This window comes from Aulonocara stuartgranti, assembly GCF_965226115.1.
Source record: "Aulonocara stuartgranti genome assembly, chromosome: 11".
NCBI lineage: Eukaryota > Metazoa > Chordata > Actinopteri > Cichliformes > Cichlidae > Aulonocara > Aulonocara stuartgranti.
Window position 1 is genome coordinate 10,581,364 of NC_138947.1, and position 25,326 is coordinate 10,606,689.

The 25,326-nt window shown below is 42.3% G+C and overlaps 1 protein-coding gene across 2 annotated transcripts; it reads right to left on the minus strand.

The window, feature by feature from the left end:
• Nucleotides 1-282: 282 nt before the first annotated feature.
• Nucleotides 283-25,086, minus strand: nkd2b (NKD inhibitor of WNT signaling pathway 2b). Of its 2 annotated transcripts, none has more exons than XM_082551737.1 (10): nucleotides 24,820-25,086; nucleotides 24,665-24,691; nucleotides 24,455-24,546; nucleotides 4,681-4,741; nucleotides 4,063-4,190; nucleotides 2,736-2,831; nucleotides 2,254-2,395; nucleotides 1,949-2,006; nucleotides 1,723-1,844; nucleotides 283-1,583 (listed from the first exon to the last, which is right to left on the minus strand). In XM_082551737.1, exons 1-10 carry the CDS (start codon nucleotides 24,842-24,844, stop codon nucleotides 967-969), a joined length of 1,368 nt encoding a protein of 455 aa, XP_082407863.1. In that variant the 5' UTR covers nucleotides 24,845-25,086; the 3' UTR covers nucleotides 283-966. The 2 variants fall into 2 exon arrangements, with proteins under 2 accessions (XP_082407863.1, XP_082407862.1); XM_082551736.1 differs by having other exon boundaries at nucleotides 1,723-1,847.
• Between the last annotated feature and the right edge of the window lie 240 nt (nucleotides 25,087-25,326).

The window sequence follows — 25,326 nt, forward strand, 5'->3', positions numbered from 1 at the left end:
AATGGCCAAGGGGAGATCTTTATCAGTAGGAAAAGCTGTAAAACTTATGAAAATACAATTAAAAGTGAGGAACTTAAACCCTTTTCCACATTTTGGAATTTTCCAAGCTGTCCAGAGAGCTGGATTAGAGTCTTTGGCAGACTGAATCCAGTCCCCGGGCCTTATCTTTGACATCCTTGGTTTAAATGGTTTAAATTTAAAATAAAAAAAGTGTTTTTCCTCTTTCTGTCCACACTTGCAGCAGTTACAAGGATAAATAAACAGACGTTCCCTGCAATAATATAAATGAACTATATAACGTTTATTAAAATATATAAAAGACAAAATACATATATGCATAATTATACCCATGATGAAATATGCATATAGAGTATAATAATTATACAGTAAAATGTGTTTACATATATATATATTTTTTATACATATACCAAGATATTTTTGCATTAAAACTGGCAGTGGTGATTTCATATCCCCCCTCCCCCCCAAAAAGGAAACCCCCTCGGTCCACAGCAGGCCTCCGAGAGGAAATAACCCTCTGAAAAGCTTGAGAGCAGCAGCACCTTTACACCTGAGATCCATGTTTTGGAAAGGTCTCGCACAGAACAATACAACAATTCTGACAAATAGCTTCCATGAAGTATAATCAACAGCTTCAGGAAAGGAGGGCTGTTACATCAAAAGTCATCCTCTTTTATACTGGTACCTTCCCGGCAGAAAATCTACAAATAACACTCACAGTGTGGCACACGATATCATCCTTGTGGTGCAGCATTATCTGTCACCAAGCCACATGCTCCCCTGGTACATCGAATCTCGGGATTTAACTGTTTAGCTTTCAGGAAGGAAATTAAAAGATCCTGGGCAGAAGAGTGAGACCCTCCCATGGGATGACATTTAGTCCTTGTGACTGGTGTGGTTGGCTGTGGTTGGTCCTGTACAGTTTCAGCCACTGCACGCTGAAAGCGGTCATGTCTGGTGGTAATGGTGGTAGTGGTGATGGTGGTGGTGTTCGTGATGATGGTGGTGCTCATGGCGCTGGACCACAGGAACCACAAAGCCAGGGCTTCCAGGAGGGACAGACACCTGCTCTCTCTCCAGGCCTGGCAGTACAGAGGGCACTGGGGGTGGCTGCTGGGGGTGGGACTGACTTGGCAGAGGGGTTTTGGATGGGGATAGCGCCTCACGGCCTTTGGCCCTCAGGCGTTTACTGTGGCTGTATTGCAAAGGATGCTGGTGGTGGCCGGAGCTTTGGGCTTGGTGTGGCAAGTGGTAGACATCCTGACCTCCATGAGCTGCTGCGCTGCCGCTGTGGAGCACCGTCTGCAGAGGAGGGTGGTGGCCATGACATTTAGTGGCTTTACCACTTCCGCTTCCCCCATTGTTGCCTCCGCTACCCTTGGAGGTTCCTTTAGGGGACTTGACGAACTGTGCACCTTTGCTTCGAGACTCGGTAGGATTGTAGCTATCACTGATGACCTGTGAGCGGCGCTGGTGCGCAACTTGGACTTCTGGTTCCTGGGAGCGCGAGCGGCTCTGGGAGCTGCGAGCATGAGCCTCCTGTGGAGGAAAGACAGGGGTGGTTCCTGACAGACAGGGCGGAGACAGAAATTAGTGTAGAACAGCTAAATTAAAGCTCCTGTAAATAAAATTACAATTTTATTTCTCTTCCCTCAACTTGCAAACGAGAAGGCTGCACGAAAACAGAACAGAAAAGACATTTACCTTCAAATCTGGAGGTGTAGTTCTCTATACCAGCCAGGTCAAGGTAGTGATTCCTCCTCTCTGTGTTCTCATCCACACAGTAATGTTGACCCTCAGTGGCTGGTGGCTCATTACTCTGCCCTCTACTGTTGTAAATAAGCATGTGGGTGCGTTAAGAAATAAATAGCTAACTCTCAAGTCGAGTCAACACAGTGTACACAGGAAAGGTTTTAAAACAAGTGCTGACCTGATGTAGGACGATAGCCTCTTGTCGGCTGAACGACCCTCCTCTTGGTGACAGCGCTCTGATGAGGGAGAGATCAATAGTTCAGACAAGGGAAAACTATCTTTCCCATAGATTTGCCATATCTGTAAGCTGCTATGTATAAATCATAAGCCAGGCGCTGTAAGTTTTTGTATGGTTACACGTGAAACACTGGCCACATTTGTTGCTTCTGTTGCAGAAAATAATTCTAATAATGATAATCGTAATGATATAATTAAGAGTATTGTTACAACGATAATCTAAGTTATAATGCGGGTGCCATCTACCTGCCCCCGTTTCTCTTCTGTGGCTTCTGGGCTCTGGAGTGACAGTCAGTTTGACACGCAGAGTCTTGCTCTTGTTATGACAGGACTGATTCACAGAGGCATCCACCACATCATAGATGGTGTGCATCAAACTCGACATGTCCTACAGTGACAGATAAAACACTTTTAATACAGTTTCTAGTGCTGTCGTCTGACAGAATAACGTGTAAAAGGACAGACTATGAATAGTAAGAAGACACATGACACATGTAGAAGGCTCAGACAAGCACAACACAAAGGTAACATGATGCGAAGTAGCAGTGATCTCAACTCTGAATCTCAAAACACGTATAAGGTGCTTGGAATTTATAAAATATGAAACCAAAACAAAGTACCAGCACTCGCGGATGAACATGTTTATTGATATAAAATTAGTTGCCAATAAATGAATAAATATATTTAGAGGTATGCTCATCAGTAAGTGTCGCTATGTTGTCACATACCTCTTTAGTAACTTTTCCACTGTTGTCAAAGTCATAAAGAGTGAAGATCCACTCCTGGCGGTTGTCATCCTCCACAGAAACATCACACTCCAAATCCTGAGAATACAAACATTTAAATTTTTAGCAGTTGGTTGGCTTTAATCTCCATGTTTTTACCAATCCTAAGCACAGTAAGAGCACTGCATGCTCACTACTGCATGTCTGCAGTGTGCCAAAGAGCAGCAGCAGCATTAATCACTGTGGTCAGTAAGTCCTTCAACTTTCTACAGATGAGTCAAAAATAAGTGTGGCCACCTTTCGGAGTTACCACTTTTTCTTAACCAACTTGAAGTCAGAAGTATCAGGTAACATGTTCATGAATGGAAAAATAAACATCTGGAGAATAGAGCCTGCAGCAGTGGAGATGGAGAGCTGACACAGTGTGAATGAGCACGTGCATTTACAAGAGATGAGACCTCAGGGAGAGACAAAGCTCTTTATGGTTTCATGAAATAACCTCGGCTCACGTAACCAGTGGTGATCACCAAAGGGCAAATCCAAGCAGTTCTTTAAAACATGCAGGTCTAAACATTACAATATATTTATTGGTCCCTAAATTCAATCAGGATATGGTCTGGAGTGGTGTAAACCTACAGACAGATCTTCTGCCCACATAGAGAAGGCATGCTGCGGCAGCATCCATTTACTGCCTGCAGTAGATGTTTAAATAGCTTTTGGATCTTAGCATATGGCTTTTTATTTCTAACCGGGGGAAAAAAAAGTGTCATATGAGGCAACACTGACTCAGTGTTATACGCACTCGTTTAAAATGGTGTCTGAAGCTGTACGTGGCTTAGGCTGGAACGCCACAGTCCTGCTCTCATTAAACCCAATGTCAGTCAAAGTTATCCCAGTTATGTCCGTACACTAACCCACTCCTGCGCACATACTTCGTGATAAACATCTGAACTGTTGTGTATTTGTAAACGTAATCACATTACGTGGTTGAAGTGTGGTAAGTACGGTGGTCTTGAGAGGTCAAGCGGACTGCAACTTAGGAAAACACCAGCAAATGCTGCAAAAGCACACAAAACACAACACGGGTTTTTCTGGGGACACAATAATGTGACGGGCCAGCTGGAGAAGTCACAGAAACCGAAATATTCAAAGGCTTGCAGAGGATTCATCGATGTTGTGTGGGAGAAAAAGATGCAAAGTATTATGTGTTTTAATCACATGATTCATGTAATACTATAGATACATGCTTGCTGTTAGCCTTTACTGTTAGCTTGGCGCTTCTCCTGCAGTTATGTCATGTTATTGTGTCCCCAGAAATAATTGTGCTTACATCCAGGCTGATACGCTTCTTCCCCGAAGCTTTGGTTGCGTCTCTAAGTGTCTCCCTCTCGCCTTCTTCTGAGTGCAGGTACTGCAGGTAGCTTTCACAGCCCTCAGCCTTCTCTGGAGGCAGAACCACTGTTAACACAAGAGGACACATTTCAGTTAGACACAAACACACTGATTTAATTTCATTTCAAACATCCTCTTTAATCGGAAACCCTCACAAGCCTTTATCCTTTTTGTCTGGCTACAAGGTGTCTAAGCACGACTGCTTTTTCATTCCAAGGAAAATAGTGTTTCTTTTATGCTATGCATTTGCCTTAACCTACGAAATGAAGCCAAAGATCTGCGCTCTAATTGATGGCTGTTAACTGTTCCAGATGTAATTAAGGAAAGCTTTTAAGATCTGCACGTGATACAAGGCTTATTCTTACTAGTTTTATTACAGACGTTTATTTTGTAGTGGTGCTGTGCTTAGTCCACGTAGCTTGGTATGCTTTAATCAAAGCCATTAAAACCCAGCTCACTGCACGTTTTGCAAAAAATCACATCCAAAGAAATCTTGTGGAAAACTTGTAGTTTGACCACAAGCCAAATCAATTGAAGCACATCCTTCTCCACTTACCCTCTAGGGGACAGTGTTGATCTGTGAACTGTCCTTCCTTCAGCTCACCATTTGGAAACTCCTGTGACAAGGAAACAAATTAGAAGAGAGAGAGAGGGAGAGGAGGAGGACGAAGAGGAGGAGGGAGAGAGAGATGTAAGTGAATCTACAGTTCAGACCACAGACACAGAGAAACAAACAGTTCCAGCTAAAGCATTTCCTACTCAGATGAACGGGAGAGGGCTGGAGGCTCCAGCGCAGCCAAACACTTTGAACATCTGCACGCTTATTGTGTTTCACTGTCTGGGACACAGCAGGCCCAGCCACAGCCAAGCTTTCAAGATTCCTTCAAGCCCTTCAAACAGATCCCTCACATCCATCAAAAAAAGACAAAAAACCTCACCATGATGCACTTCATCATCTGAGCTCTCTCTCAGCCAACCTGTTTATTCTCATCCTGCTTGACGCGACACCCACCGTGAAGCATTTGATGGCAGCTCTGAGTCTGTCGTATTTCTCACTTGCGACTCGGCTCAGAGACGTTTGGTTTATGTAAAACAAACTTCACAGTTATTTTGAATGGAGAATAATTACCAGATGGAAATTTCCGTGCAGATAGGATGGGACTGATTAAATGCACAACTCTATAGCCATAAAACAAAAGCAGGGGAAAGGAGGGGGTGAAAAATATCCTGCATTAAACAGAACCACAATGCATTCATAAGCATCCTATATATGTTCAGGCACACTGAGGCAAAGGCAGCAGGGTCTCCATGCACACACACACACACACACACACACACACACACACACACACACACACACACACACACACACACACACACACACACACACAGCTAATCTTTAATTGCAATTGGATTGTGGAAACAATGAAAATTAAGTGCAGCACAGGCCCTAAACCACAAGTATTTAAACAACAAATGATTCATCTTATTTACGTCATTCTCAGTACTCTAAGCTGCTCCACACACACTTTGAAATAAAATCACACCAGATTGAATCAAGGAGGCCCACTGAAATGAGGCAAATAAAAAACAGATAGATGCTAGAAAACAAAAGAACTCCATGTACCTTCAGCTCAACTGAGGCTCGAGCGGGAGTCTGAACATCTGCATGCGTTTAGGTGAATGAGCCCCCCCACCCTTTCCTCTCCCTTCCCCTTCCCCTTTCTGAGAGTAATCACAGCACCAGGGCCTGTGGTTCTATTTAACAATCTCCAAGCCTATGATTATTCCTCACTTCAGAGCATGATACCTCCAGCCTGTAATCTGGTGCTGACCTTCACCGCTAAAGGGGGAGCCCATTGAGTCTCAGGGTCAAGGCTTGGATACCCCTTGCAAATTGGCCACAGGAGACACTGAGAAAAAACAGCAAAAAGAATAGGAGTCGAGCCTCGGGGTGGGGGAAGAAAGGGAGGCAGGAGGTGAGGAGAAAGAAAGAAAGAAAGAAAGAAAGAAAGAAAGAAAGAAAGAAAGAAAGAAAGAAAGAGGAAAGCGGGCGCAAAGGAGAAGAGAGGAGGAAGGTGAACAAGAGAGACAAAGATAAGAGAAGCGAGAAAGCAGATAAGCGTCGAGGTAAAGGAGGAAGCAGTTTGGGAGATAGTGCCTATCTGTTGCTTACTCCAGTCTCTGGGAGCTCTGGGGGAGGGACGGAGGTGGGTTTTTAGAGGCTCTGGAAGGCTTCTTTGAGAGGTGGAGACAACTGATACCAATCCCTGGGCACCAAACAAGAAGGGCTCTTTAATCATCAAAAGCGCACACTGGAAACAAAGCGTATATGTATCCATAGACAAAAAACAAAGCAGTTTCCATCTTTTGTGGTTTCTGCAGCCAAGTTGTTGTTTCCTCTCTGCACTGGATGCTTTTATCTCTCCTCTCTGTGCTCAGTCCCATAATGAAGGCCAGTATGTAAGGAAGAGGGAGTTCACACAGAGACACTGTTCTGCAGCTCAGGGAAAAATCAAAGACAACCACCGATTCCTCCCATCCTCATCCCCATGAGGGTGCGAAGCAAGGTATGAGCACCTCCAAATGATTCAGCCTTAAATCCAATGAAACTAAATTAATCAACCAGCTGGTCTTTAATTAAAAATCACATATTGGGACGCATCTCGCTGAGTGCAAAATGAGGGAACCAGCGGGGCTTGTGTTGAGCACATGGCTCCCCCGACTACCACCACCACCATGTTCATTACATCTATGGGGGGAGCTAATGAGAGAGCAGGCTGGGGCCGACCGCAGTCTGCAGTTTAACGTCCAAACACATGGCATCTCTATCCCCATCGCCCACAGTGTCGGGCTCGAATCTGCCCACCACATGTGTAATTAACTGCTTTCTGGCATCTAGCAGCTCTCATTCTTTCACTATCAGATCACAAACTGCTCTGCGGCCTGCGGAAATCTGTTAGCATTTTGGAGCAAAGTGTTCCTCATTTTTCTACCAGTGGTATACACCTGAAATCCTTGAAGTGTGTCGCATTGGGTATGGAGGAAAAAAAATACTAAAAAAAGCCAAGGCTGCATGTGCAGAACAGGCACTTCAACAGGAATGACAGGGAAATGATAAGGTATCAGATCTCAGTTTTCTTTAAAAAATGCATTGGAAAAAAAGCAGCGACAGTGTTCCATGTAAACAGATTCTGTCTCCCAGACACCTTGACATAAGAGACAGAAAGAAAGGTGTGTGATGTTTGTTCCTGTTTAATGCAGCAGTTCTGCCAAGCTTCCCTAAAGCCTCAGCCTACTGCCAGACTTTTATGTGGGATAGGGTAACCAGGGGATGCTTTCATAGCTCCCTACCAGGTGACATCAGACATCCCCCAGCAGCCCCTCTCTCTCACTCCCTCTCTCTCTCTTGCAGCCTGCCTACCACCCATCCTCCCACTGGAAAACAGTGCACATCTTTGTTCTCACATCACTCCCTCTAGCTCACCCCCTAAATATAAGTGCACACACTTCTTTTAGTCAATTCTTTAAACCATATGATGCACAACTGCTTTTGAAAACTGTGTCTTAAAAAACACGAGGCTAACATGATTTTTTTTTACTCAGTTCCTCTCTCCTCTGGGTATTCTACATGGAAACTCGATCTGATGTCTGCATGTGTATCCAAGTATAAACATATGGAAAAATACAAAACATGATACAGTCTGTTTCCTCGTGTATTTTTGAAGTTGTGTGGTTTTCTGAAATCCTCCAGATTGCTTTTTTTTTTTTTTTTTAAATATGAAAATATAATTGGAATAAAAGTTCTCTATGACATTCACAGTTTGTGGAAACACAAAGTCACCTCGAACTGACACAGAAAGGCTTCATAGCCATCAGCCAGCCAACATTCCTGCTATTAATTGGAGATGACTGCTGGGTTCTCTGCTAATGAAAATGTGGACCGAGTAGAATCAACATAAAGACGGGAGCACCAGCTTGTAAACAAAGTGGATTTTCTTATGCATACCGGAGGATGAAACTAGAGGAGTGTGGGGCCATTGAGAAATAAAAGCCCTCCATTCCTGAAGAAACCAACCTGGCCTTGACTCAAAACCAGATGTGAGCGGTTTTACTGAAGAGAGGCAGAGTAAAAAGTGTGTGTGTGGGGGGGGGGGGGTGTTCCTACAATAACGGGAGTTAAAAGACAAAAGATCAGTTGCACAACTCCCTGCCTCGCAGGACAGTAAAAGAAAAATAAGTGTGTTACTTTTTTGATGGCTGGAACAAAAGGGTAATTTTCTTTTTTGTTTATCTGACCTCTGGTTTTAATCAAAGTCAGTGACATTATGCTGCTCACAGTCAACAGAAGCATTTTACCACAGTTAGCATTGTTTATACTAATTTCAGCCTGCACGATAATTATCTTCAGGACCGCAGTATTTTTGCGTGCTATCATAAACGAGCCAAAAACAACTGTTTGTTCTAAGTTTGAAATGAAAACACCATCTCATCAAGTTTCAGTTACCAGACGGCTAAAATTTGCCTTTGTCTACTAATTATCTATCAGCGTGCCCTGACACGTCTTTCTCTGGATGGAAATGAGATCAGAGCAGAATGCCATCCTGTCATCTGGACTAGCCCGGGCACAGATATGGCAGTTTCATGGTAGCGGGATGCTCTCCGAGGTCAAACAGGAGGCAGAACCTCTCCCTTGGCACAACATGAATCGCTGGGGCGAAGCCTCGTCTGTCCTACTATAACAACAGCTGTGGTGAGAGATGAGCATGCTTGCATGTCTATGTAACAGCAACATGTAAACCACTGAAAGTCACCCACTCCCCTTCAATCAGGATATACTATCTCTTAAACTCTCCCCTCCTCACCCCACCGCTGATCTTTCTCTCGCTTTGATTGTGACCTGGTGGATGGCATAAACAAAGATTAGCATCATTGGCTGGCCACCCTGCATCTGTCACCAGCGCTGTAATCAGCTTGCTTTCATTAAAGTGAGCTTTGATAGGAGACTGATGTAATGGAGTGCCCTTCTCTCAGCTGTCACACAGGCAGCTACTGTAGGGACTTGGAAACCATGTGCTTCATACCAGTGACTCGATCAGTCTTACAGATCTGGGTTAGGCGAATGTACTAAATAGTATTCATAGTAGATCACGACACTGTTCGTGTAATTGATCAGAGAAAACATAATGTGGCGCACACATTCTCACTGCAACCTCAGAGCAGAACTCTGCATTACAACACCGACAGACTCTGCATTGCCATCTTCTTCTTTTAACAGCCACAAGTAATGCTGCTTCGTAGTTTTGTGAGTAAAGACTTAAATATTTTGTGTCTAAAGTCTGGGCCAAGGGTAAAGTCTTTACCCCCGTTTGGACTGTTAAATAATTAGGAGACTCATTCATTTAAACCAAGCAGAACATTAAGTTTGTACCATAATGCTTTCCCAAAGATTTAAGGAGTCTTCAGGAATAGTTCTACAGCTTCTTGAAGGACATTTAATCCTCATCATTGGATGTTGGCTGTCTTTTCTTCTGTCCTCAGTCAAAATGATCCCACACTGTTTCAGAAATGTTGAGGTGCAGGCTTTGGGGAGGCCAATCCATGACTGATAGTGTTATATTGTGTGTTTTTTATCCAGGTATGCTCTTACTGGACTGGCAACATATTTGACATAATCATCTTGAAAAATGAAGCTGTTTCCCAATCAAATGTTTTTTAGATGTTACTGTATGGTGAATCAAAATCTGATGATACTTTTATATATTCATAAGTTACACTTTAACACCACTCATCGAAATACAGTCAAAAACCATGCCAGAGCCTTCACCGTGTTTTACAGATGGCTGTAGACACTCACTGTTGTATGACTGACTGAACCACAAATTTTACATTTGGAGTCATCTCTCCATAACACCCATTGTTCTTGTGCGATTCGGCATATCTTAGCCTCTTCTCCCCGTTTCCCCTTCTTAAGGGGCTTCTTGACACCCACCCTTCTACTGAGACCATTTCTGATGAGGCTTCAGTGAGCAGTAGGTGGATAAACTGAAGGGCATCTCACAGGTCCCATGCCAGGTATTTTTTTTTTCAATTGTTAAATGACATGACTTTCAAACATTGTTAATCTGCTATAGTTAGCTTTTGGGTCTTATACTTGTTTGTCCTCTACCTTTCCAAGTTCCTAAAACATTTTGAAGACACGCTACACACCATGCAGAGGTATGCCAAGTTTTCAGCTAATAGTTCATGCAAATCACCTTATGTCTGTGTCTGCCTATCTTATGTCTTCCGAGCTTTTTTATTTTGGGCTTTTTTCTTTTGTAGATTAAATTAAGGAATTCAGAATAAATTTTATGTTTCTAGAACATGCTGCTAGTAGGCAAGTCCCTAAAAATTCAATTTAAAACTGGTTCTTTGCTAAGCCTATGTGTAGACACAACACTGGTTCATCCCTTGAGTTAGGTGCCTTTTTCATAAAAACAAATTCATAAATATTTCTCTCAAAATACTCAGGTACAAGGACTAGACCAAAAAGAAGTAAAAACACAAAAACAAAAACAGACAATTTAAAGCCAGAAAAATTTTGAAAGATCTTCAGAAAGAATGCAGAACTATTGCTCAAGACAACTTTTAAAATGACAAGAAAGTCCAGTGCCTTAAAAGCAAAGTGGAAAGAAATAAGGGGTGGCTCAAGACTTTTGCACATTGCTGTAATTAAGACTTTTGTTGTTTGTTGAGGACAGATATTCAAACCAGCTTCGTCTACTGTGTTAAACATATGAAATCCAGGGCTGGAGCACTCTTCATGACCAATTAATCGTGCTTCTTGTTAAAAATTTTCCCTGACCTTAAGATGATCCAGTTCTCATATTAAAGTGGGGAGATTTTTAATAAAACAATCAAAAGAATCATTCATCTTTTACCTTGCAGCACCAGATATTAAGAACACACATAAACTAGACAGAGAACACACAGCAAGCAATATTTTGAGCATATACGCACAGCCTGACAAACAAGAAAACAAGAAGGAAGCGAGTTCACAAGGCACCGGCATATCAAAGTCAGCGTAGGACTCAAACAGGATGTTCCTGTGTTTCTGGCCTCCATGTGAAATTCTGTAAGCTCCTGCACAGGCCCCTGGCTCTTAAGCTCGGCCAATGGGGAGCTCGTCCAGGCCGATAAAGCTGAGAGGATTTGTTCCACATTCCACAGGCCCTTTAAAAAAACACAGAGGATCTCAGAATGCCAGGTTGTGGGTGAGGCAACTGGGACGCCAATACCATTATGGTCCAAAGGTAGCTACTCCATGCAAGTGTCCAGCTGAGCTTGAAATCAGCTGCAATGATCTCATGTAGCCAGGGGTTTAGTACATCAGCAATTCAGACTGGTTGTCTGTCAGTTACAGTGAACAAGTGAGCATGTCTCCGTCTTGTCTGCTTCTAGTGGGCAATAAAAACACCTCAACACAATCACTCTCATCTGTAAGAGTGCTTTTTGTGTACTCTACACTGTGTCAGGTTTCCAGCTGTCTGTCTAGCAGTGAGATGTCAGTTGTAATAGCTCTCACCTGTGAGATAACCACCGACACACTGTTTTCGCTGCTCATTTTGCTAAGCTGCAAGAGATTTGAGTCATAGCATTGAAAACCAGACCCAGCAGTGCATAGGGGCGAGGCTCTGCGGCTGGAGGCTGGTGGAGCTACAGGCGTTACAATGCTCCTGTGGGTGACTGAGAAATGTAAACAAACCATGTTGGGTAAGGACAGCTGCACACCAGTGGGTAAGAGCAGCAACACTGCTTTACATGTAGCATGTCTCTCAACCTGTTTCGTCTGACGCACTCCCTCATCTGTATCAGTCAAGCTCAAGTGCATCTTCATCACCACCCGTCAGCTCTCAAAAATGATCTCATGGATTACAAAATAAGTGTTACGTGGATACTCTTATAGAATGTAGTGTTTATAGGTATTTGAACAATGTTTTTAATCCAACAGTTTTAATCACGTATTTTAACTATTTATTAATTAGTAATGCTCAGTGCTTTTACCGTTTAGACCATCGCCTTTTTATGTTTAACGTTTGACTGCTATTGCAACTGTTTTTCTGTTCATTCATCTCTACTTTTATTCAGCCGTGCATTTGTCTGTCAGCTATTTATCACTGATTATCTACAGATTGGTTACAGAGACTGTAATAGGAAGATGGCCATAGATGGGACTCCGGTAACATGTTGGTTTAGTCCACGAATTGCAAAAAACTGTTATGCAGGGAGAAAATTAGTTATACAAAACTAGCCTACATTGAATCAGCTCTGGGTTAGGTTGCTAGATCAGAAATTTGCTGGACACAGGAATGAAGACTTCTAACACTTACCATATTATGGTCCAGTATGGAATATATTATGGACCATGGTGTTCCATAGACTGCATGGTATGTACTTAGCACAGTATGTACTATGACAGAAACTGCAGCACAAATGTGATTAACTGAATTAAAAATGCTTCAAAAGGGACCAACACCACAAACACAGTCAAGAGGTCCAGTTTACTAAGTTGAATTAGGAGGGGAAGGTCTAGCAGACATATAGTAGCCTAACTGGTACCCGCTTGACACTCAAAGTCACTTAAAAGTGGGCAATAAAAAAACCTCGGGCACCTGTAGTTTTTGGCACTACACCATTCGAGTTCTGTGCAGATTTGCTGACTATTTTTCAGTCAATCTCAAATACAGCAGCCAGTGACAAAAGATGTTGTGGCTCTCCTGCTGTTATTATAAAAGCTTGTGGTGTGGTAGATGAGCCGTCTGCTGGTTTCCTGTATAGGTCTTCCAACCAAACAGAAGCTGGTTAAAGGTCAAAACCAAAAATTTCCAGTCCAGCAGTTACTTATTCCGATGTCTTTCAATGTAACTTACAAAGAAAAGTACAGATGGATATGAGTAACTACAAAAAGAAGAGCTTATGGAGTCGTGACCAGTCGATTCTTAACACATCATTTTGGAAGGCGTATTAGGCAAACAGAGACGAAGGTCTGTTGTAGTGTATTATCAGTGCATCAAAACTCCAGGGAGATTCCGGCTTGCAGGTAAGAGACAGACAGAATCCTGAGCAAAACGCAACAAATGAGGGAAGAAGAAGGCGGAGCCTCTAAAAACCCATCTGCTATAATCTAACCTAACTACTCTACAGACACGTTTGCCAAACCTCAGGTTCTAGGCGACACCACTTATTTGCATAATTGGTACTGTGCTCTTTACTGTGAGATATTTAAGGCTTGAGGCCCTCCTGTTCTCTGCAAAAACGTCCTGGCTTTGCAGACTGTGGTACACTTTTTGACACTAAATACAGTATCTTAATCTGACATGCTGACAAAAGTAGCAGCAGCTTATTCATAGTGGATGCACCCCTTTTATCTCCTTTCTCTCTTTGCAGTTGTGTAACTCCCCCTGACTGTCCTGTACCGCTGTCTCCTCCAGCCAGCAGCGATTGCCAGTCTCAAAGACCACAAGAATTCTTGACACTGCAAGAACAGGCTTAAATCCAAGCTGTGAAGTTCCTCACAGGCCTGGAACTGGACAGGGGGTCATCCCAGGGTCAAAACCAAATGTTTTCCTGAGGATTCCTAAAAATACACTCCTGCTGGGCACAGGAAGCAGAGGAGACTCCATGATCTTGAGATGATGTGAAGGAAGCCCGGCTATGTGAAATGGACAATTGCCAGTAAGTCACTGGCTGTGATGCTATGGCACGTGAGACGCAACCTCTTTTGAAAAAGAAGTAGAAAGTTGCAAGCTGAAGAGGAACAGATGAGATACTGAAAAGAGAAAGTAGCACATGGGCTAATTACTGATGCACCAAAATCATGCAAAGCTCATTCATATTTCTGTTGAATTATTCTCAAAGAAAATAATTGGTCAAAAAAAGAAAAAAAAGGATATTAGGGTATGCATGTGATGAATTGCTCTTGAAATCATAGCTACAAGACAAGAATATTAAAGCCTCGTGGTGCAAACCATGAATTATAATTTTTACTTGCAACACATCACAGAAATATGCCAAGTGCAGATTCTTAGACCACCATCAGCGAGACTTAACATCTGCACGTCTTCTTTTTGGACTCAGGCTGCCATGTGTGCACTTTAGTGACCTGACAGACTAGCTGTGTTTCTGAAACACTGTTCCCCAGTGTGAAATTCTGAAACGTAATTCATCCATGGCGCAAGCAGAGATCAAAAAGCTATGGTGCAGAGGGCAGCTTAGCTCAGCTCCACCTCCATCTCCAGCTTAGCTTTTTTTGCTGCAGAGTGCACGAAAACTGGTGCTTTCATGGCCGTAATATTAGAAGGTCTACAGGGCCGCGGAGGAGCCTGCACTTAGCTTAGTGTTAGCTTCCTTGTGTATTCTTATCTTATCTCCGATATAAAGCTACAAGCCCGATGGAGTCTTGCTCTCTATCATGCAGCAAGTCCGAAGGCAGTCCACTTGAAGCACTAAGTGTGACACTTAAAAGTCTGATAAAAGTTCTTTAAAGGGGATTTATGCTTCAAAAAGCAGAAGGGTGCTGATGTGCAATAACACCTTAAAAGCTATGAGATAATGAGGCGCTACCAGGATAGAGCAGCTCTAAAAGCCTTGCAAGCATGTGACAGTGGGGGTAAAAGTTCAGGTGTTCTGATACACTGGCATTTTTTGAAATGATAGGATCAGTTGGGCCCCTATCAGCATCAAGAATTAAGTGCTGGTTATAAAGAAAGATCCTGCGGAGCAACTGCACGTGATATTTCTGATGTTTTCATGCATTTCCAAGTCTCCTGTTGAGATTCTTTTGCAACATAACTCACTATATTTGGGCTTTTTTGAGGAACACATTTTCTCATCACATTCTGCTACACTTGTAAGCTCTTCTGTAAAACTGTAAGACACAAAAGGCAATGAGCGGCAATATCGTGAAATGATATCAAGATTTAAGAAAGTGTGTTTTCTTTTAGATCTGCCTCCTTTGAGCAGATTGTGTCTCTGAAAAGCTCTCAGTGAGGAGGGGCAGGCGTCTCATGGAGAACTGCTGTTTATTTGAAATGAACCTTTAGGTAAACATGTTACATGGCACACAGGGCTCAGGTCAGCTTTTGAAGTGGACGGGCTCAGGAAAAAATGGGTGGGGGAAGAAAAGAAGGCTGCCTTCAGAGGAAATAAGAACAGAGGCCTCTTTCAGCAGCATTTCATCCTCTCCCACCTGTTCTGTCACATATAGGAGCACAAAAGGTGTGTGGGTATATAACCAATGCATATTGTGAGAACTGCTGAGCTCTCATTTCTTCTGAACACATGAGCAGAATCATCCTGCAGTTTTTTGTTTTCATGTTTTGTTTTGTTTTTTTTTCCCAAAATTAAATTACCACCAATGACAAAAATAACCACTTCCTTTAAATGGGGACTCACTGAGGGTTTTGATGACGGGAGCAGGTTTGGGTAACAAAAGCACGTTTGCAGCCATCCCCCATCGGAGAGGAATGCGTTGTGCAAAAGGAGGGCCAGGCCTGTGCTGTCTGCAGAGCCTGGATCCAAGCTTTGAAGCTGCTAGTGTGTTTCAACAGCTAACCACTTTCAGATGGGGCTGTGGCATTTTATGAGCTGAGTAATAGCGATACCTACACATGTGCAGGGTTGGGGTCCCAAAGAGGGGAAGGCTCAGCTCAGAGAGAGAGGAAGACTCCTCAGGGGTCTGGGTTAGGCTGTGTTTGAAAAAAAAAGAATAAGGATTTGGTAATTCCTATGTACAAATTGAAGACAGGAAGGTGGATAGTTATCTGTTAATCAGTGAGAACAGTTCTGCTATAAATTCCACCTTCTTCAAGTTACCTTGAAATTTGAATGAACGTTAAACAAAATCGTGGTACTACCCAACGTAGCATGTGTAACACTGAGCATGATGCATTACTACAGTGCTTGATCTATGCATAAAGAATAAGCTCACCAGCATACTCTTGGTCTTTTTTGGTTTTTTTGGATGGTTACAGGAAGCCAGGGTATGTGGCGTGTGTGGTGTTTCACTCTGAAGCCTCAAACCCAGCAGGGTGTCAGGTTCATGAATGCGGTGCAAGGATGAAGTTTCGACACATTAAGCTGCGACCCTGAAGGATGTTTATACAAGAGCAACACAGAAATTGAAGGTAACAAGAGACAAAAGGAGGCGTACACTGCATCGCATCATGAAAGGTGTTAATCAGCCCAAAACTATTCAGCTATACTTTGTATAAATGCCCCCCCCCCCCCCCCCTTTTTTATGCATTGATATTCCCACAACTCTGTATCTTGTGATGCCCATTTTAGTTCCCTCTATGATTATCTAACATAGAAGTCATCTCTACATTTGATATGTATGTATTAGGACAATTTTCGACTGGCTGAATTTAATACATAACACACTTCTTTCCTAAAGAGTAATCTCCTGTCTTCTTTAAGCAAACAACCAAAACCTCAGACTTCCTTTGTGTCTTAAAACCTCAAACAAAACTAAATGTTGAAGAGTAGCAGATCTGGAGTGTCCTTTGTTAAGTTAAACACATATTCAGGAGCTTCTCACATCCTCCCCAAACGTATCTTGTGCACTATATTTAGCTAAATATGTAATTATAACAATGCAATCAATTAACAATGACAGAATACAATAACACTATGGGCAACCATAACTGAAAAAATATAATATTCCCCTGGTTGCTTTAAGGCTTGCGAAATGAAGTCCACTTGGAAAAGAACAGGGGTTTATGTGGAAACATACCTTACACACTAAAATGTAATAACCTTTGAGTCTCCCGGTGTTTTACTTGGCTTGGAGAGCACTAGATCAAACACACACTTGGATCCAGAAGCCTTTGCCAAAAATGTCAGCGCTAAGCACTGGATTCCAGCTTCAGGTATTTTCTTTCCCCTGGCAGGGATCGGGGGTAAAGACACCCACCAGCATTAACCCTCACCAGGGCTGCCCCAAACAGACACCAGCACACTACCCATGATGTAGTGGAGGCGAGGTCTCCCTGCTGTCATCGGTGACCATGCATTTCTAGCTCATTGAGTGTGAAGGAAAAACCTGTGCTTCTTTCAGAAAGGTGAGATATTACTGTAATCCATTTGTGTAAATCTCTCATTAATATAATGAAGAGAAAGCACTGATGGTGTGGCTGAGATTTCACTAACCACAACAGTGCTTCTGTCCAAAAGTGTGAAGATAAACAGTCCAATAATGAAGAAAACGAAATGATTGTAACTTCTTTTGTCTTATTTTTGATGCCATCAAATATAACCAGTGGGTAAAGCTGTGTGTGAAGCCTGCTTACAACTATTTATTATGTACTTATGGAAGCTGATTTAGGTATTTTGATTACACTATTTGAAAGGTTTGCTCTTACTCATTCAGTATGACTGTTTCTTAGCAACAAGAGTGTGGAAAAAAGAACATATACAATAGCTGAATAGCTTAATTATCACAACATGGTGACTTACCAGACAAACATGAGTATTTCATGTGAATATTATTTAATTATTTATGTTGAACTAGATTCAAGTTGTTAGGTTAAGAAAAATCGCGAATATTTGTGGATGGCTTTTTTTTTTTGCCTTTTTCCGGTCTTCTTCACGCCCAACTGATCGCAGATCCTTGTGCCTGATTCTGCTGGAGGTATCTTCCTGTTAAAAGGGAGTTTTTTCTTCCCACTGTTGTCAAGTGCTTGTACACAAGGGGTCATCTAATTGTTGGGGTTTTCTCTGTATTATTGTTAGGTCTCTACCTTACAAAATGAAGCACCTTTAGCCGACTGTTTTTTGACAGTCTTAGACAGCTTAACACATAGTGAGAGGCTTCTATTCTATGTTCACATTAGTGTAACAACAACTTAAGTGAGGTTATATTCACTTCACCTGCCTCTCCTCAGCAGACAGGGGAAGTTTGTTTTGCCAGCACACAGACAAAGCAGAGTGGAAAAGACTTGACTCAGCTTGGTTTTCTGGATTGACTGTTAGATGGCAGTACCCAGTACCAGGTACCTTTTTAGTAGCTACTTGTCCAGGGTTCCAACTGAGCCAAGTCGAGCTGAATATGCAACATCAACAGACTGCACGCCACTGTGTGACTCACTGGATGAGTCATAAGAGTGACTCCTTCACAAGAATCAAACCTGTCATTTTTGAAACCCGACGACGAGGGAAACGGCTGCACACAAACCAGCACTGTGGTCCAGCAACAAGGTGCAGACATTTAGCATTGGTTTAGCAGCATGTATGCTTGATATCGTCCATTGTTGTGTCGTGCTTGTGTCACATAAAAAGTATGTCAAGGGACTTTTGGGCTGTGTGTGTGTGCGATAATGACCTCACCCACATTGAAGTGGTACTCAGTTCTAATGGAAACCGAATAGAGCTGAGTTGAATAGCTGTTTGTGGAAAAGAGGCAAAAGGAAACCATGTTCCCTGAGTAAACTCCTGTAATTAGCACAGTTGACCTAAGCAGTAGACCCAGCCATCCATCCATGCTCAACACGGATGATGCTATTTGTATGTTTTAACTTCACTCTTCTCCACAGCCGGCTGAGGGTCTAACAACAGTACAAGCAAGAGTAACCCACAGACCGGTCGTACCACATGTCTTTGACACTGCCCCCATCTGACAGCAGACGCTCTCTGCGGGCAGAAAGGCAGACTATAGCTGCTCACAGATTTCCAAACCACAACCACCACCAAACCACGATTTTCCCCATCATACAGTGTTGTGGTGTGGGAGGTCACAGCAGGGTCTATAGGATGATTTTGTTGTCTTGCAGGGGATTTATAATTCCATGTTAAATGTACTCTGTAGGTACGTCGTAACCTTTGATTCCTCCTATGCGTTTCCAGCTACTTCTGGAGAGACTCGCTAAAGAAGCCATACACAAAGAAGTGGTTAGGCTCTATCCATGAACTTGCTGCAGCAATGCAATAAAACAGGCATTGCGCTATATTGCCAGTGATGGATGAATGACTGTACCTTGCAAGGAGCAAAACAAATCCTGCTTTTCCTTGCGACTTTACTACTGGAAAGCAGTCAACTTGGAGTGATGTCACCCGACTTCCAAAGTAAAGGGAACGCAGCATAAGTGCTGGCAACATCGGACGCTTGGTGTGGCTACCTCGTAGGCTCTACACAGATTCACCATAGAAGTATAACTCAGGTGTTAAACCCTAATGTTGTAATCTACACCATAACCTTGCGTGCACTTCCCTCGAAATTTATCCACATGTCACACTGACAGCCTGCACAGGTGTAAATACTGGTAATGACATTGGCCACTTGCATAGTCTATATATATTCAACAGAGAAGTATACATGAAGCAGCAGGGAGGGATTCAGGCTACTTTTTTTTTTTTCTGTTTTAAGACTTTACGTTAAGCAGGCTGAATGCTGAATATAAATTTATTGTTCGAACAAGATTGGTCATGGATGTGCAGTAGATAAAGAGCTTGAATTCTAATAATGCAGAACCTGTATTAATACATAGTTAAATGTGGCTTGGAGACTTAAGTGTTTTGAATGGTCAGCAAGACTAGAAAAGCTCTTTATAAATGTTAGTCATGTCCATAGAGAGACGAGAGTTTGATTTATCGTCGCAATAAAATCTACACAAATATTCCTTCAAGATTAAGGAGTTTTTTGTGACTCCAAATCTGTTTAGTAAAATGCGTTTTTAAAACAACCGACAGGAAGGATCTATAGGGGCCCATAGCTCATTTTTAGTCCCAGTATCCCCTAATAAGATTAATTTGGCTCTGGTTTGTGCTGACAGCGTGTAAATCAGTATGTAGCGTGTGTTTCTTTTTTCTTTTGATGGCAATAAAGAGTTATTTTCATGAGCATTGGCCACAAGAGAATTACAGTAAAAGAGAGCAAACAAGTACTTCAGACAAGTATCGTCAGAATAATAAACATTCAATTTGCTAACAGTGTTGTAATGTCTTTCTCCATTAGACTCAGGCCACGCATGCCACTCTGTAGCCTTTTATTCACTCACAAATATACAGACACACAGGCAAAGCCACGTGGGGGTGCACACCTATGCGCTCAGATATGAAAGAAAGTCTAAAACAAGCACGTCGCACTTGTGAGAAGGGTCAGAGCCAAGCAGGTGATGATGTTTACACTGACAGAGGAGTGAATGTTCTGAGCAAATGGCAATCAGTGTAGGAAAAACCAAGAGAGTAGCTTGATTTACACGTTGAACACTTTTACAAGTTAATGTGGGAAGCAAGCTAAGATAAGATCAATGGTCCACTTCTGTCTCCCTAAAGAAAGCAGTGAAGAAGGCAGATGAGGCTCTCAATTACCCCCCTTCCCCCACTACCTTTAAAACAATCAAATATCTCCCTTAAGAAAAAACAACACCCGTAAACTCTATTCCTCCTCCTTGTACTCTTTTCCTCTTCCCTCCCTGCCCCCCTTCCCACCACAGCCCCTCTCCCTGCTCCAGGATTTTTGCTGTACAAACCAGGAACAGATGTCTGCTGAGGCCGTGCTGAAAGACCCCGCTGTTCTGGATGCCAGCCACATGCTTTTCATTCAGAGATGAAGGCTCACAGCTCGCCTTCTTGTGAAGCCAATTTTTTTTAAAAGAAAAAGAAAAAGAAAGAAAAAAAAAGACGGGGTGGAAAAAACACAAACTAACTGCCTTCAAGTCTCTTCAAAAGCACAAATACAAGCACACCTTTTTTGTCTCCTCTCCACCATGTATTGTTCCCTGCTTGTGCCTCATTCTAGGATGTTTTCCTCTTCATTCGTGGACTTAGATGACGGAAAAGCAAAAGATAAAAAAGTCATGAGATGCTGCTGACAAAAATATTTCTTGAAAGAAGTCGAGGACTTCAGGAGCTGCACACACAAATGTATCCAGTATACTCACAGCCGAAGCAAAAGTGATCGCCCTTTTAAAAACTTGCCCCCGTGTGCTGAAAAATAAAGTGTTATTTAGTGTCATAGTCTTAAGATTACACAGATATCCCGGCCTCGGATCCAAATCAAATACTGCTAACTCAAAATTAACGTGGCGACTAGAAGATATACCCAAATGCCCAGCGGCAAAACTGCCCAAAGAAAACATCCATTTTGAGCAGGATCACCAAATGAGTATGTTATATAAGGGGAAAGTCTTATTCACGAATTCCGAATTGAATGTTAAAAAAACATTAGCTTACAATTAGTTTAGTGAGCTGCTTGGGAACTACGCTCTTAAACCTAATTTATTGTTGAGGGGTGAGCTCTATGTAACTCTTTGTAAGTCAAAATAAATTTGTGTCTTGCAGCTTTTGGCACATCGTTACATCCAGCTAATTCCTGACTCTTTTTCTTTTTTTTAACTTCAAGTGTGATATTATTAACCTTTCAAAGTGGCATAATAAAGCTCTTTGTTGTGGAGTTTAAGATGTTGACACACTCCTTCTTTGGAGGCCGCAGATATGGGAAGTTTTGAGACAAAAGGTGGTGCTGAAAAGCTGAATTAGCCTGTCAATATTTGGGCATTCAAACATGAGTGTTTGAAGCTCCAACGTGAAGCACAGTGTGTGTGTGAGAGAGAAACTGTGGATGTGTTGGTGTTCCTGGAAGCTTCACAGAGCTTGGAGGTAGCTTACATATTTAACAAGCGCAGATTAGGGTAATTTATTATGTAGTGGGGTGGGTAACTTTTCCACTAGGTTGATCTCACATGTAATGATTAAACATCACACGAGGTGCTTCAAAAGAGAAAACTCATCGTGAACACCTGCACAGAAGTGTCAGTATCTTGACTGTAGGATGAGCAAAGTCATTGCGCTGAATCACTCTCTCTTTGTCCCCTAATGCCGCACTTCAAGGAGACTATAGGATTACACTGAAGAAACGGTACAGCTGCAATCATGAATCATGGTTTGCAGTGATATCAATATTTAAACAGGTCTTTAAATTTAAATTGATTTGATTTGATTTGATTTGATTTGATTGATTTAAATCCTTTGATCCTTTATCTCTTCCTGGAGCACAGCAATGCATTCGCACTTTGCCGGAGTTAAAAAAAAAATAAAAAAAATAAAATCCTGCTTTATTGAAGAAATTCAGACTTACACAGACTGACGATGGGAACATGCATGTTATGGGGTTTTTGGTTTGTTTGTTTTTTTCTTTCTGGTAGCACACTATCCCCCAGCCCATCCCCCAGGACGGGGAAAAGGGGAGGTGGGATAGAGGAGTGAGGGTTCGGAGCCTTCGCTGATATCAGAGCCCTTTTATAACTCCCAGTTCTGTGCTTTGAAGTCGCAGCCAGACAACTCAGGAATTCTACTCCCCCGTTTGACAATGAGGAGGGGGATGGTCAGAGCTCTGCCGTGTGTTTAGCCAATCTCCTCCTATATGAAATCATAAGGAATTTTGAACTGTCTCTGCAGCTCATCAGCCAGTACCGTGTGACGAAACCTCTATCTGGCATGAGGGTCATGTGCAAAAACACTGAGCTGAGGGGAAAAAAACGGGTCTGCAATGAATCTAAAAAAAAAACTCCCAACAACTTCTAAACACATTAAATCATTATTGCTGTTTTTCTGTTTGCTCGGACCTGTTTAATCCAAACTCCAGACATCTAAGAAGCCATAATCCAATAATTACAACTGGAAATGTGACAGAGTAATCCGATCCCAGCGAAGAATTAATTAGCAGAATGTGGGATCAAACAGGGAAATGGTGTGAGCGTCTGATAGCAGAGATAAATTTTATCGTTGAGGAAGCTCTGTCTTGTAGGTGGGGAAATTATAAAGCATTAAAAGGGTCTCCAGGGACATTTCATATCTTTACAGGAAAGTTGGTTTAGGCCCATTTTTTAGCAGCATGAATGGAGCTTCCACTTAATATGAGCAGGCAGTTGCATGCTCTATCTGGAATACAATACTGAGGTGAAACTCAATATATGATCTAGTATAATTTTCATACCTGACTGTGGTTTATTTAGTAGTTTATATTCTGTATTCTGCAGTTCACTTTTTTTTTTTAGATTTATAAGCATACATGTTTATTTAGTTTTACAATTACATCTACAACATACAGAAAAATATAAACTATCCAGTACTAATAAGTAACAAAAAATTCTACTATGCAAATTGATTCTTTTAGTCACTTTCTGACATAAAATAACCACTACCAGATTACATTTTACCACAAAGACCCATCGAGACCATTATATGCAATGACTGTGCTTGAATCTATCCACCTTCTCAGTCCACATGGAGGTAGTTTCAAAGAAAGCATGAAAAGCAAAGGGTTTGCTAGTTACATGCTAATAGCCATCCAGTTTTGTGGTGTGATTGAGCCACTAATACAACCAGCTAATAGCACAAATAAATCAGGGGTATGACTTTGATAGAAGTGAGGGAGGGAGCCACCTACTAATAAGTGCCAAGCTTATGCCTTTGGTGGTTTTCCTTCAGGGGAGTGGGAACTCAGCCTCCTCTGAAGCCGAGTAAAGTTCTCTTTAATTTGCCTTGAGTGGGTGGTTTATAGCCCTGATATAATCCATAACTCTTCCACTATTACAGCCACCTACCTCACAGATTGTCTGTGCCGCTGTGTGAACTTCTTGCAGTTTCTGTCTGAGAGCCTGAGACTCATAGTACCCCTCAAAAAGGTACGCTAATTGAAGTGATGTAATGTTATGCCACAGAGGGCTGCCCACTGGGAGCCGCGCTAGAATAGGAGGCACTGAAGAAAAAGACACAACCCGAGTCACAATGCCAGCAGCCACAAGAGCAAACTTTATATCCCTCAGTCTGAGAAATGACTGACTACCTTTCCAACCAGCCTGTGTGTGTGTGTGTGTGTGTGTGTGTGTGTGTGTGTGTGTTTGGGTCTGAGTTGCTTTGCCAAGCCGCTTCACTCATGGCTGTCATAACCCATCCAGCAATGTTGGCAAGGGAATAACCGCTGCAGTGTTGTGCCAGAGCCAGACATGACAGAAAGAACAACAACCTACAACTCTGCGAAGACATCAGCATGTCTTCACACATGCCTGTGAATACAGTTTGCCTCCACTTAAGTCAAGAAGTTCTTAGATCAGCTTTCAGGGGAAAAAGAAATGTAACAGCTCTGAAGTGCCTCACAGACTCATCCCATCAGCAAATTCAAGCACACACAAAAACACCTGGCATGCTTTCGCCCCTCCACAATAATGCATTTTGTGTAAACTGTCAAACATATATAATGTGCACGCAATCCACATCCTAAAATTTGAATCAATAGAAGATCAGCTTAGTTTTGAAGAAAGTAAGAAAATAATTAATAAGTGTAGTATTACCTGCATGTTCTTCAGCTTTTGATCCGCCGCGCTGTACCTCTCACATTCCTCCATCCCTCTCCGGAGGAAGGCGTTCACCACAAAACTGTCTCCTGAGACGCGGAGAATACACAGCGATTAGCAGGTACAAATCTCAGGCTAGTCCTGCGGTTTATTAGACCGTTACCATTTACAAACCATTACGCAAAAATGATGTGCGTTTATCCTCACCTTCAGGGTTCTCTCTGCGCTTGCACGCTACGGATCACGACGCACGAGGATGTAAAAGAGACACTAGTTAGTTTTTTTTAGGCTACAATATTCAAATTGTGTCATTTCGCTTTATTTTTTATTTATTTATTTATATATGTATTTTGCTGTCTTACCGTGTTTTGACTGAAGTTTGCCCATTCTTTAAATCCCTCTTCCCTGGATCAGTAAATGTACTCCGAAATCCGCCACTTCTTACTCTACATGATCACATTGTTTTTAGTTTAGAAAGAAGAAAAGTCCAACTTCATCCAAAGGTGCGCACATATATCGCGCTATCATTGAAGCGTCGCTTGTCAGCGATGAGATGATTTGATAAAAATCGCTAAAATGATCTGTAAGCGGCTCAGGGTGCGCTCGCAGTCTGGCTTCCAGCTTTACTCCCGTTCAACTGATGTGAAACTGCTTGAACGCAACAGAAACGGCAGAGCGGGGCGTCAAGCTTGCAGAAGAAGATTGGGACACTTCTGGTGCAGGCTTTTACAAAATAAAACACACCATTGGTGCAAGTTGAACTCGGTTTGAAATAGATTTGATCTACCATGTATACACGTATGCGTGATAAGGTTTTTAAAATGGAAATGTTGCCTACTCTGATATTAGATAGGCTGGTGGTATTTCTT